This window comes from Megascapheus bottae, chromosome 20, assembly GCF_031878675.1.
Source record: "Megascapheus bottae isolate mThoBot1 chromosome 20, mThoBot2.hap1, whole genome shotgun sequence".
NCBI lineage: Eukaryota > Metazoa > Chordata > Mammalia > Rodentia > Geomyidae > Megascapheus > Megascapheus bottae.
The window spans coordinates 15,840,194-15,853,630 of NC_143528.1; the positions used below are offsets into that span (position 1 = coordinate 15,840,194).

Sequence of the window (13,437 nt, forward strand, 5' to 3'; positions counted from 1 at the left end):
AAAAAATAAAGCTCAAAAACAAAAAAGCTTTCAGACGTGATGTGGCAAACTTTGGATACTAATTTGTGTGCCAATCCTGAGACTTAAACTAAAGAGTCTGGGTGCTATCCCTGAGCTTTTGTGCTCAACGCTAGTGCTCAACCGCTTTAAGCCACAGCTCATTTCCAGCTTTCTGGTAGTTCATAGGTGAGAGTCTCATGGACTTCACTGCCCCAGTTGGCTTCAAACCATGTTCCTCAGATCTCAGCCTCCTGAATAACTAGGATTGCAGATAGCAGCCATCAATGCCCAGGTGGATATTTATTTTTAGAGGAAAAGTAGCTCAGGTTTTTCTTTCAGTGCTCTGCAATAAGTATCACATAAATTCTTTAAATGTATTTTGTCAATTCTGTTATTAGATCTGTTATACGAAGTACACATAGGTATACTTTCATGCAACTCTCATTATACTTAACTAATAGTAATGTACTACTTTTCATTTCTTAGTTGAAAAATATTTCTATATAACATATTTATAACTTTACAACTAATGAGCATTTTGTGGTTGAACATTTTTTCCTCTTTTATGGCAGAGCCACATGCAGGTTTTAGGATCGCTTTCAACATGTTCGACACTGATGGCAATGAGATGGTGGACAAGAAGGAGTTTTTAGTGGTATGTATATTATAATCTTCATTTCTCTATCATTAAGTATTATCTTCTTATATTTTTATGCTTTTCTATTATTTGGAATACTATTGTAAAAAGAAAGTGAAAAAAATAGATTTTCATCTTAATAAACAAGCATCTCTTCAGAATAATATTTCGATTGTGAAAGTATAAATTATATTCAGTGTATAAATGTGATTATAGTTGCTTATATTCTACTTGGAAGTTTGGAATATGTCAAATATTCTCTACAGGTTATCCTGTAATTATATTTTCCCAGTCTCCATCCCATGAGCCACCTGGTCATAGCTCTTTGCCATAGGAATTTTTCTTTCTTATCATTGTGTAAGTCTAATGCTTTCCTCTTTCCTTATTCTTCCATTGTCTTTGACCAACAGCTGCCAGTTTTTAGATGTTTATTTCTTGATATTTCCGATTTTACTGGTGCAGCCTTTTGACAGTGTCTTCAACTGCAATCACCTGTCCTGCTTTCCAGAATTTTTCTTTCTTCTTACTCGTGTTTTCTTTTCTTCTCTTATCTTATTGTAAAGGTGATGTAGAGAGAGGTTATAGTTACATAAGTGAGGTAATGAATACATTCCTATTCAAACAATGTTAACCCCTTCCTCATTTTCTCCTATTTTCCTCCCCCCAGTCCCTGCCCCCAACCCCTCTCCTCCACAAGTTGTAAAGTTCATTTCCAACAAAATGTCTAGTGAGTATCACTGCTGCATTGGTTCACACCAATTTCTGTGCTCTCTGTGTTTGTAGGAGGTACCAATTCTGTTTTTGTTCTTAAGTTAAAATGAATGTCAATTTATTCCTTAGATTATTTATTCCACTTTAATTTTATAAAAGCTGACTTTTCTTTAAAGTTGTAATTGGTCTTTTTAGTTCCTTCATATGTGATGCATGCTTGTTTGCTTGCAAATAATCCCTAACAGCAGGAGATGAGGTTGAACTAAGTAAAATTTTATGAGGTAATAATTTTGATATTCAACAATTACCATATAAAGTAAAATAAAACTGAGATTGTTGTTCAGATTATCTAGACAAGAGCAGTGAGCTCTGATGAAAGAAATTGGATTCTACTTCTTTAAGTTATAGAATTTTAAATATGAAATAATACCATTTATAATAATTGTAGTTAACATTTACCAAGAAGTTTCTGTGTAATAATAAATAATTGATTACTTATAACACTTATTTGAAACAGAATTCTATATGGTAAGGAATTTTCCCTGTGTTTCAGATACAGAAAACAAGCCTTAGATATTTAAAGTAGCTTTGCCCACAAAGCCTCTTCTCAATCACCTGATAGGGATTATAGATAGAGGTCATCTGCTCTTTTCACATATGAGCATATTGGACCTCCATGAATGTTGATTGTTTTGCCTATATATAATAAAATTAAGATGTGACAGAAGCTAGACTCAAACCCAGAGTTGTTGAATACTAGACCAATATTCTTTATATCCTAGTAGGCTTCTTTGTTTGTTTGTTTTCTGAGTATATTCCAGACTGTATCTCTGTCATTATAAAAAATAAAATTAACATTAAGCACATCTGACTTCACAATGTTTTTCAATACCCAATAATGGAATTTTCTTTTTTTGGAAAAAAAATAATAAAATCAGATCATATGTAAATGTATAGAAATAGGCATAGATTAAAAGGACTTGACAAATGAAATTATTGTCTTTGTTTCTTAGGATCTACTTAGCACAGACTGGTAAGTAGATGCCTCACAACCCTTAATGGAATTTGATTCATAATTGAATTTCTTTCAGCTTCAAGAGATATTCAGGAAAAAAAATGAAAAGAGAGAAACTAAAGGAGATGAAGAAAAACGTGCTATGCTGGTAAGAAACACTTTAGAATAATTTCAGGTGATTTTTCAGGTGAAAGTTTATTCATGTTGAAAAACAGTAAACTAGAACTTTGGACCCTGTTTCTTTCTTGAAAGCATTCTTAGGTAGTTAGGTAGAAAAATTGCTTTAGTATTTTTATATCAATATCAATATTTGCTGCAAATATTGATATTAAGCATCTGTACCCATAGTCATGATCATTGAATCATTTTCATCTGTATTGTTGTTACCTGTGAGATTTGAAGGGTATATCATGTAGTGGATTAATACAGATCATTATGCATATAAAAACTTAAAGGTGAATTGCAAAGATTTAATTATAATGTGAATAAACTTAACGGTAAGATAACAATATGAATGGTGAAGCAAATAAAAGGAAAATGTTTTCTATTTTAAGAAATAATTTCTACACATTATTTTTATGCAATGCATAATATTGTCATATATCCTAAAGTTAGAATTAAAGAGCATTACCTTTAATCTTCCTAACAATTTTTTTAAATCACAAATATTCCATCTTATATACAGGTCAGTGTACAAATAAAAACAGGTTTACATACCTGACTATCAGGCATATGCTAAGTACTTTGCATATATTTTCTTTATTTAATCTATCCAGTTATTTATTTATTGTCCATAATGAAATATGAAAACCTGGTGATTTAAAAAGCTTCCTTCACTGGGAGAGCAAGGGAAGGGGTGCTATACATTGCCCAAAAAGAAATGTATCTTTACTTGAATTGTGTAGCAATAACCCCTCTGCACACCACCTTTCATAATAACAATAACATTTTAAACTATCTCATACAAAATTATATGCCTATTCAATGACAAGATTAGAACCTCTAACTAGCTTCAAAACCTGCACTTTAGCCATTGGACATATTTTTCATCTACTACTTAGACACTAGAAACAGTGCATTTTGTTGGTTTGCAATGATAATTTATTTTTTTAAATAAATGACTCTGTGCCATAGCTTTAACTAATCTACATTAAATTGAAATGAGCATCTTTATTTCTGTTACTATATGTATTAGCTTTTTTTAATACCTTGGACTACTATAGCATGTGGCACCATATTCACTCCCGATATATTTAAACACATATTATTTCATAGGTATTTGGCCATGATGTAATTATCAATAGTTGATAAACCTTCACTAATGTACTCTTGAAAAATGTTGAAGATCATCTTATATGCATATAGTTGAATGAAGCCTTCCCTAGCAAATATGCTTGAAAGGAGACTTAGTTTTAAAGAACAAATAAAAATAACATATAAGTAAAATAAGCACATAAGTAAGGACTATAGTATATAATTTAACTACCAGAATCATTTTTAAAACAATTCCAGTGTAATACTTAGTGTAACAGCATTTCAGTTAACAACATTCTTGAGCAATATAGCTCTCTACAAATATTCACTACTAGGCTTCATATTAGTGATAATAATTTTAACTTATTTTCAATGCTAATCTGAACTGACTTTTTGAGTACTAAGGGTTGAATTTAGAGCCTCTTGCTAGGCTACTATCCTACTACTATAGTCATACATCCCCAATTCTTTTTCACTGGCTTAGTTTATAATTCAAATAGTGTCTCACACTTTTTCTTAGGCCAGCCTCAGACTACAATCCTTCTACCTCTATCTCCCAAATAGCTACGATTATAGGCATGTGTCACCATTCCCAATACATGATTTTTCTTTATGGTATTTTGTAGAGGATCCTGTTGAATGCAATGTTGTGTTTGTCAAGGTGACAGAAATGAAAATATAATTTCACACTTTCTTTTCTTTCCTCTCTTTTTAGTCTGTATTGGGAATTGAACATCTAGTACTTACTCGGCAAGCACTGCACTGCTTTAGCTATGCCCCAGGCCTTTTGCTTTTTAGTCATGCTTTTGTCCACATTGGCCTTGGACTGTGATTCTCTTACCTCTGATTTCCATGTAACCAGGACTATAGGCATTCACCAGAAGTCCTGACCCTGTATACATTATTAAAACATTTGTCTTGATTTTTAGAAGTCTAAAATTTAGCTTTTAAAAAGTATGATTTGCATCAAAGAGACAATGTAATAAGAGACTTAAACATCAGAATTTTCTTTTTTGAGTATTACCTCTGCCCCTCTTTGCCTGTGTGATCTTAAACAAGATTCTTTACCTCTTGCCTCAGTTATTTCCATTCGTATAGTCAGGGTCATTGTAATAATGACCACATGTGATTTTTTAGGGATTAAATGAGATAAAATATGTAGCTGTTAAACAGTATGTGAACTATAATAAATTCTCAAAAGTTTAGCTAATGAAAGGCTGTATAGAACCTCACAACTAATTACTTTAAGCTGAAATTTAACAAAGCCAAATACAATTAAACCAAAACTAAATTTTAAAATCTTTTTATATAAAATGAAAGTGCTGACTGGGAGTGTGGCCTAGTGGTAAGAGTGGCTACCTAGCATGCACGAAGCCTACTGCTTGATTCCTTGGTACCACATAAACAGAAAAAGCCAGAAGTGGTGGTGTGGCTTAAGTGGTAGAGCACTAGCCTTGAGAAAGCCCAAGAATAGTGGTCAAGCCCTGAGTCCAAGCCCCTATATATATATATATATATATATATATATATATATATATATATATATTACTGCTACAAGTCAACTGTGGTGGCTCACACTTGTAATCCTGTCTATTCAGGAGGCTAGATCTGAGGATCACAGTACAAAGCCACCCTGCACTAAAGAACATGAGACTCTTATCTCTAATCACTAGAAATGGGCAGTGGGTCTGTGGCTCAAGGGACAGGGAATACAGCACTTGGTGAAACACTGACATGCTGAGCTCTGTGCTATGTCCATAATAATTGTTACTCCCATTAGTCCTATTACAGTTCTCACAGGTAAGTTCTGTACCTGTTTTACAAAAGAGAAAACCATCTTGAGCTGATTTGACTTGTCTAGCTAGCATTGTAGCATTGGTAGAAGCAAGCAGAGCAGAATTCCAGAACAGATCTCTCATACCATTTCCACTCTCATGCTGCTACATCTAGAGTTTACCCATCCCATGTAAAATTTCTGAAACTTGTCTAAGTAAAAGTGCATATGTTAAAGGAGCATGTTTTACTACGAGCAGTAGTGATTCTAGGTTGCAGTGAAGATGTTTGAAGTGAGCACAAGCTCATTTAATGTTTAATTATATTAGTCTTAAAAACTTTGCTACTCATCTTTAACATTTATCCCACTTGTATCATGTGCGTGCTTTGTAAATAGAATGTAGCATAATGATTTGCCCTTCCTAATTGATTATTTTGTCGCCTTTTTCTTTTTTCTTTTGCTATACTTGGGTTCATTCTGAAATGTGACACTTCATTTGGCCCTTTGTGCTCTATGTCAGCGTCTTCAACTTTATGGATACCATTCTCCTACTAATAGTGTATGTACAATACTTTAAATGTTCTTTATGTATAGAGTCTTCACCTGTTACACTTGAAATTGCTATTACTTTATTTAAGCGATTATCACTAGAATGTTTTAGAATTATTGAATAAAATAAGCTACAACCAAGTCAAATTTCTACATTTCTTTCTTAGATTTTTGAGAAGATAAAAATATACAGAGCAATTATATATCTTTATTAATTGCTTATTTTTTAGATTAAAATAAAGGAAAGATGAATGAACAACAACCACCATGAACTCTGGTAGAGTAATTGAAATTTTATAATTTTCAGCAGTATACAAAGAGTTACCTGTAAATAATAGAACAAATGGTCCATGCTTTCTCAGAATACAGGTATTTTTTAAACTAACTATATCCATCTGATATATAGTATTTGATCACTTCTAATAAGATAGATATATTAATGAATAGATGTTTTAATTTTCAGTATTTCTCATTTTTTTTCTAAAAGCTTTGTTGCTTTTCTTTTTCTGGTCTAAAAATATGACATAAGGTACTACTTGGTGTACTTAATATATGTGCATATTATGCTGTGTTTCAAAAAATGTTATTTTTTTTGGACTTTTCTCCTGAAAAGTTGGGAATCACTATAAATTAGCTCCCAAGTGTATTCTTATGCCAAGTTATCATCTTTCTTTTTTCTTTAGCAAGTTAGAGTTCACTAGTTAGCCCAGGCTGTGTAAAAATAGGCTGTGGCCATTTTTTAAATGTAAACATGTAAACATGCACAGTTATTTCATTTCCCCAGTAATCCTTCAAGCCATTTAAAAGGGTCATTCATTCTGAGAAGCCCTCGAATTCAAGATAACTGCCTCAGTATTATGCTGATTAGAGTTACAGTTGTCATTCATAATGCTAAAAGCAGTCATATTGACTCCTTAAATGGATAAAGGTCAAAACTGAAACTATAAAAACTAACTTTTGTTTAGATTTAAACATATAACGGAAGAAACTTCATTAAAAAGTAAACACAAGACAAACTAGAAATAGAATGAATAGGAAACAAGCTAATCCCAATGTTATAAGAAACTATAACATTTTCCTTTTTTTTCCAGTACTATCAAAAGTATTTTATTGTAATGTATAAAGGGGTTACAGCTATATTTGCTAGATAGTAGATGTATTACTTCTCGCTCATTGCTATCCCTTTTCCTACTTCTAAGAAACCATAACATTTTCTACTCCCTTGCTGTTGTTTTCATTAAAGTATGATTTTTTTTTAACTTTTAAAAAGAGGTCTCTGTTAATCATGTTATACATAAAATGAAAATTTCACAAATTATAATTCCATAGGTCCTGTGAAATGTATGAATACTTATTACTTTATGATTTATTTCTCTAATCTACCATCATTGTTTGGGACATTTTCTGTGAGGGCTTTAATTGTTCCTTTAAACTCATAAGTAATTTACCTGTAGAGTGATTTTTTTTTTGCCAGTCTTGGGCTTGGCTCAGGGCCTGAGCACTGTCCTTGGACTGTCTCAAGGCTAGAGCTCTACCACTTGAGCCTCAGCACCACTTCCGGCTTTTTTTTTCTATGTATGTGGTACCGAGGAATCGAACCCGGGTATTTGTGCATGCTAGGCAAGCACTCTACCACTAGGCCAAACTTCCGGCCGCCTGTAGAGTGATTTTTATATTACCATTAGTAGCAAATGAGCTATATTTCAGAATATAGTTTAAAGAAAATAATCATTTAAGTTAAAAGAAAATGATCCTAATATACCTTGTCTAAGCTGCATACACAAATTACAGTCACTCAGATATGGAAAACAGTATTGCAAAACAGATGCAAGGGCCGGGAGTTTGGCCTAGTGGTTAAAGTGCTTGCCTAGCATGCATGAAGACCCGGGTTCGATTCCTTGGTACCACATACAGAAAAAAGCCGGAAGTGGTGCTGAGGCTCAAGTGGTAGAGCTCTATCCTTGAGAAAGTCCAAGGACAGGGCTCAGGCCCTGAGCTCAAGCCCAGGACTGGCAAAAAAAAAAACAGATGCAAATTGCATGTTTTGTTTATATCATGCTTGTTTATTTAATAGGAAAATACATTTTATGATTTTACATTTTATTGGGTAGCACATTTTTATTTTATCAAAATGGATATACTAAAGGGAGATGACTTGATATTATTTTTATCCAGTCTTGATGGGTTATATGGTTTCTCAACTCCCTTGGGAATTTAGCTGAGTTATAAGCTTTTTTCCTATTTTAGAACAATTTTTGCTCACAAGGGTATTAAAATTAGAAAAATTCAGTCTGAAAATGTATTCAAAATATGAATGCATGTATTGCACAAATATATTATTGTAACATTATAATTCTACTGAAAATTATTTGCTAGTTTCTAAAATCATAAAACAACTAATGTGATAATCTAATCTGAGTGTTGATTGTGGAGCTGAATATTAGAGATTTAAAGTAAACAGTTTTACCTGTAAGTAAAAGGAAAAGCAGTGGTTACCTTGTCTCTTTATTTATTTATTTATTTTGCCAGTTCTAGGGTTTGAACTAAGAATAAAGGACCTGGGTACTGTCCCTGAGCTTCTTGTGCTCAAGGCTAGCACTCCACCACTTGAGCCACAGTGCCACTTCTGGCTTTTTCTGTTTATGTGGTACTGAGGAATCAAACCCAGGGCTTCATTCGTGCTTGGCAAATACTCTACCATTCAGCCACATTCTCAGCCCCTAAAGTCTTTGTTTTATTGACAAATTCTCTAGCCCCTGTACTATATTTTTTTGTTGTTTTATTGTTGTTCATAGGACTTGAACCAAGGGTAAGGGCCTGGACACTGTCCCTGAGCTCTTTAGCTTAAGACTATTGCTCTACCACTTGAGCCATAGCACTACTTCCAGTTTTCTGGTGGTTAAATGAAGATAAGAATCTCACAGACTTTCCTGCCCTGGCTGGCTTTGAACCATGATCCTCAGATCTCAGCCTTCTGAGTAGCTAGGATTATAGGTGTCAGCTACCAGCTCCTAGTCCCTGTACTCTATTTAGTCAAATTTATAGTTGACTCTACCTAATTGAATCAAGTTATTTTCTCCTACAGAAAAAAAATCTGAGACTATTCCTTTGTATCTACAAAAAGGGTTTTTTTTAATTTTTTAACTTTAGCTTTTCCATTCCAAATAATTCAGATTCTTTTCATTTTTCTCATACCATCATAATCCCAATTAACTTCCTAAATTGATGAAAAGAAATATAATAAATATAAAAGAATCGAGCACAGTGTCTCATACCTGTAATCCTAGCTACTCAAGAGGCTGAGATCTGAGGATCCTGGTTCAAAGCCAGCCCACGCACTAAACTCCATCTGTGAGACTCTTATCTCCAAATATCCACCAGAAAACCAGAAGTGGCACTGTGGCTTAAGTGGTAGGACAATAGCCTTGAGCTGGAGTGCTCAGGGACAGCTCCCAGGCCCAACCTTCAAGACTGACAAAAAAAAAAAAAACCAGAAAGGGAATAAATAAATTAAAAATCAAGTACGCTTGCCTTTAGCATGCTTTTTATGATATTTTGTAAAGTTTATTCCAAATTATCTTAATTACCTTGCTACTAGAAAATACATCTACTGTTATACCATTTCCTTAACAAGTTTTGGAATATATTTTATGAATTAGAACAATGTCAGTGTATTTATAAATAATTTTTATTTTAAAAGGGTGCATTCTTTGATTTATAATGGTGGTGTGAGATATATGCATATGCATGCATATATTTTACCATGCTTGTTAGTTATATTTTTAATTCTCAGTCATTCCTGATATTTTTGTCTGCTTCATCTGTAAATTACCATATTAAATTATATATTACAATGGTAGACTTATTTTTACTAACAATCCTCATAATTTTTGTTTTGTGGAATTGTTCTTATCTGTGTTATAGAATATAGATTAGTTCTATCTTTTAATGAATTGGCTCTTCTGTTATGTCCTAGCTAGGCTACAGTGTTATTTTACCTGAAAATCTGTTTTAGTTATTAAAATATACCATACTACCTTTATACACACATACACATACACATATATTTTGATGGTACTGGGTTTTAAAACTCAGAGCCTTGTGCTTTCTGGGCAAGTACCTTACAATCACCACACATCACTTTCATTGAAATGGGGTTTCAATAACATTTTGCCGTGGCTGTGTTTACTACTTCAGCTCAACTCCAACCTTATTTTTTACTTGTTATTTTGGAGATGAAATCTCGGACTTTTCTGCCCACAATCTTGTGTAGCTCACCCTCCTCGGGATTATAGGCATGAGCCACTAGCACCTATCAAAGTTTATTATCTTCTATTACTGTAAGCAGTGGTTTTCAAAGACTTGGTTTGTATGACTTTTTGACATTGTTCAAAAGAGATTTTGTTTATGTAGATTATACCTATGTCCAGTTACCATATTAAAAGTTAAAATTAGAATTTAAAAAATATTTATTAGTTTATCTTAAAATGTTAGTGAACCTGAGTACTGGTGGCTTACGCTAGTAATCTTGGTTACTCAAATGACTTGAGAGCTGAGAATCGCTCTTCAAAGCCTACCTGGTCAAGAAAGTCCTTGAGACTCTTAGTTCCATTTCACCACCAAAAAAGCTGCAAGTCTAGCTGTAATCGAGTGGTAGGTAGAGTGCTAGCCTTGAGCAAAAAGGCTCAGGGACAGACATGAAGGCCCTGACTGAATTCAAGCCCCAGTACTGGTACACATACAGACAGATACACACACACACACACACACACACACACTGATTCAAATCTTACTTTTATACTATCAGTGCAAATGTCAACAGGCCAAAGGCAAATAATATCTTTAAGAGGCTTAAAGATCTTACCTGTTTTATTCAACTTTTCATGTATTCTGAGAAAGCTATACATATTACAAGTCTGTCTTTTATAGCCTGTAATACGCTTTTCAACCTTTTCTTATAGATTTGAAGCTTTTAAATAGTATATTTTGTACTGGTTTCTTTTATTCCAGATGAAAATCTATGATTTTTAATTGAAAGATGAGTTGATTAACATTGTGATTATGTTCTGATTTGGATTTTGGTAACTTTATTCTTTATATTATTTTGTTCTGCCTTCTTTGGGATTCACTGAAAATAATTTTCCTTTAAGTATAGAAGACATTTATTTCATTTTTATTCTTAATGTTAGTATTCTTAAAATTTTAATAAATATACTTAAAAGAATAAAATCATAAGTTAGGCAGTATCTGTATACTCTCCCACATCAGTACAGCTCTGAAATACATTAAAGTGATTTTATTACTTTCATGGGCACTTGAAATTCTTGTATTGTGCTTGCCTCATGTTTTTCTAATACCATAAATTAGACTTTTAAAATATATCCCATCAGTGGTTTTATTAATATTACATATATGTTATTCTTAACTCATTAATTTCTTCTTTAATGTCATCTCTCTTTTAATGAAGATATACATACACTTAGAATACCCATCTGGCCTAAAACTCAGACCACAAATACAGAGATAATAGTACAAGATGTCTTTGCAAACTGCCTTCTATACCACAGCATCAAAATTACCTGTTTCATATCCCAAAGTGTTATCAGTTATGTCTAGGCATTTCTCCTCTGACTTCTCTTACCTTGTATATGGACACTTTAGTTTTGTATTAGCTTTTTAAACTAACATCCTGAAAAATACACATTACTATTTTAATTGTGGGAAAGCAAGAAGAAAACAATAAAAAGATCTTATCCTAACCATTCAGGGGTAATCAATCTATTTCTATATATTTTCTTCCTACCTATGTGTTTATAAAATACACAATTTGTTAAACCATAACAATTTGTTATCTCATATGTTGTAGTTATTTTTATAGTGTTGAGAATCAGTGACCTTTGTTTGGCAGTAGGCAAAATAAATGGATTCACTGAAGGAAACATTCCTATTATTCTAATAGTAGTATCTAATAAACTTTAATTTTTAGTTTGTAGTTTTGATTATTTTTTTCAAAATCATGTTTGACCTGCTAATACAACTTAAAATGAATATGTTCAGAATATGAAGATAGTATTTGAGACTAGGAGCTAATCTAGCATCTCGATTTATTACCTAACCTTATACCGCTTAGGTAAAGCTCATTTAAAGTTGGAGTGATGAGCAAGTTCCCTGTCACAGTGCTACATTGCTACTTACAGTATTACTTATTTCTGTTTTCTAAATGTGGTTTCTGTTACATGTTTTATTGCTAACATTCATTAAACTTTAAGCAATGGTCAGTGTTTGCTAGACAATAATATAATTAAAATTTGAATTTTTGTGACAGTTCTTAGCAATGCAATAACTGTATTATTGGCACTAGATTTGTACTTGTTTACTGAATCAGGGTCTTGCTATGTTAGCAGACTATGAGTTTCTGCCTTAAGCAATCATCTGTTCTTCCCCCTAACATAACTTTCTCACTGACACTCAATTCTTAAAAATTAGGACAAAAAGAACTAAAAAGAGAAAAGCTCTCCTGACTGTAACTACTTTTAGCTATTTTTGTTTATACATTGAAATTAGGCTTTGAGGTCAAGATTTTCACAGAAAGATTAGATTACTTCTTAATCTCAGACTAGGCAATACTGTGAATAAAAATGCATATTCTACAAAATTAATAAATTTGAGGGGAGAGGTATGGTTGGAAGGTCTGGGGGAGAATAATGAAGATGTATTGTATTCATAAACTGATTTGATGAATGATAACTTCTTGGCGCAACTACTTAAAGATAATGAAATAAAACTTTTTATAGAAATCTAATGTTCATAAAGATTATCCATTGACAGAGACACCAAATTTACCAAACTCCTTTTCCATAGGCTTTGAATTAATTTACGATCTGTGTCTCTGAAGTCTAGATAAGGTTATTTTGATTTTAGCACAATAACAAGATGGATGATAGCAGAAATAACTAAAGTATGATTTTAATAGATTACTACAAAATTGTAAAACATTCGACATGAATTTACTTCACACAAAATGTGAATAAAGTTTCTATTCCAAACTTTCTAAAAAGTAATATACATCTCAGCAGAAGGGCAGAGGGAGGAATGGGAGAATTTGATTCTTCCTGACAAAGCCACATTGTACTTAGATAGAGTGGTTATATACCATTACCCCTTGAAAGCACCCATGGTTAACTGGCAGTGTAATAGAATACTGTTGTATGCCACAGAAGACAAAGGAGGTAAGCTAATGTGTTTTCTTTTCTTTTAAGGTTTGCTAGAAGAGGTTTCAAGTGTATAAATTGTCATTCTTTGTGACTATACTTTAGATTTCAGTTTTTCTTCCTACACTTCCACAGGTACTTAAAACAGATACTGAGGAACTTGTCTCCAGAAGCTATTGGGACACACTGAGACGTAACACAAGCCAAGCACTCTTTTCAGACCTCGCAGAGGTATAATTAAACCTAAACAAAGGGTCTTTGCCATTTTGCTAATCCAGTCCTTGTT

At 32.8% G+C, this 13,437-nt stretch overlaps 1 protein-coding gene across 4 annotated transcripts in view; it reads left to right on the top strand.

Annotated features, from left to right (window-relative positions):
* Positions 1-13,437, top strand: part of Micu3 (mitochondrial calcium uptake 3) — an 85,167-nt gene that overhangs the window by 42,665 nt on the left and 29,065 nt on the right. For 2 of the 4 annotated variants that reach the window (XM_090353995.1, XM_090353992.1), the window contains exons 6-9: positions 573-655; positions 2,440-2,511; positions 5,912-5,950; positions 13,287-13,382. In XM_090353995.1, coding sequence (XP_090210121.1) covers positions 573-655; positions 2,440-2,511; positions 5,912-5,950; positions 13,287-13,382 — 290 coding nt within the window. The remainder of the gene's footprint in view (positions 1-572; positions 656-2,439; positions 2,512-5,911; positions 5,951-13,286; positions 13,383-13,437) is intronic. The other 2 variants (XM_090353993.1, XM_090353994.1) reach the window with 2 other exon arrangements.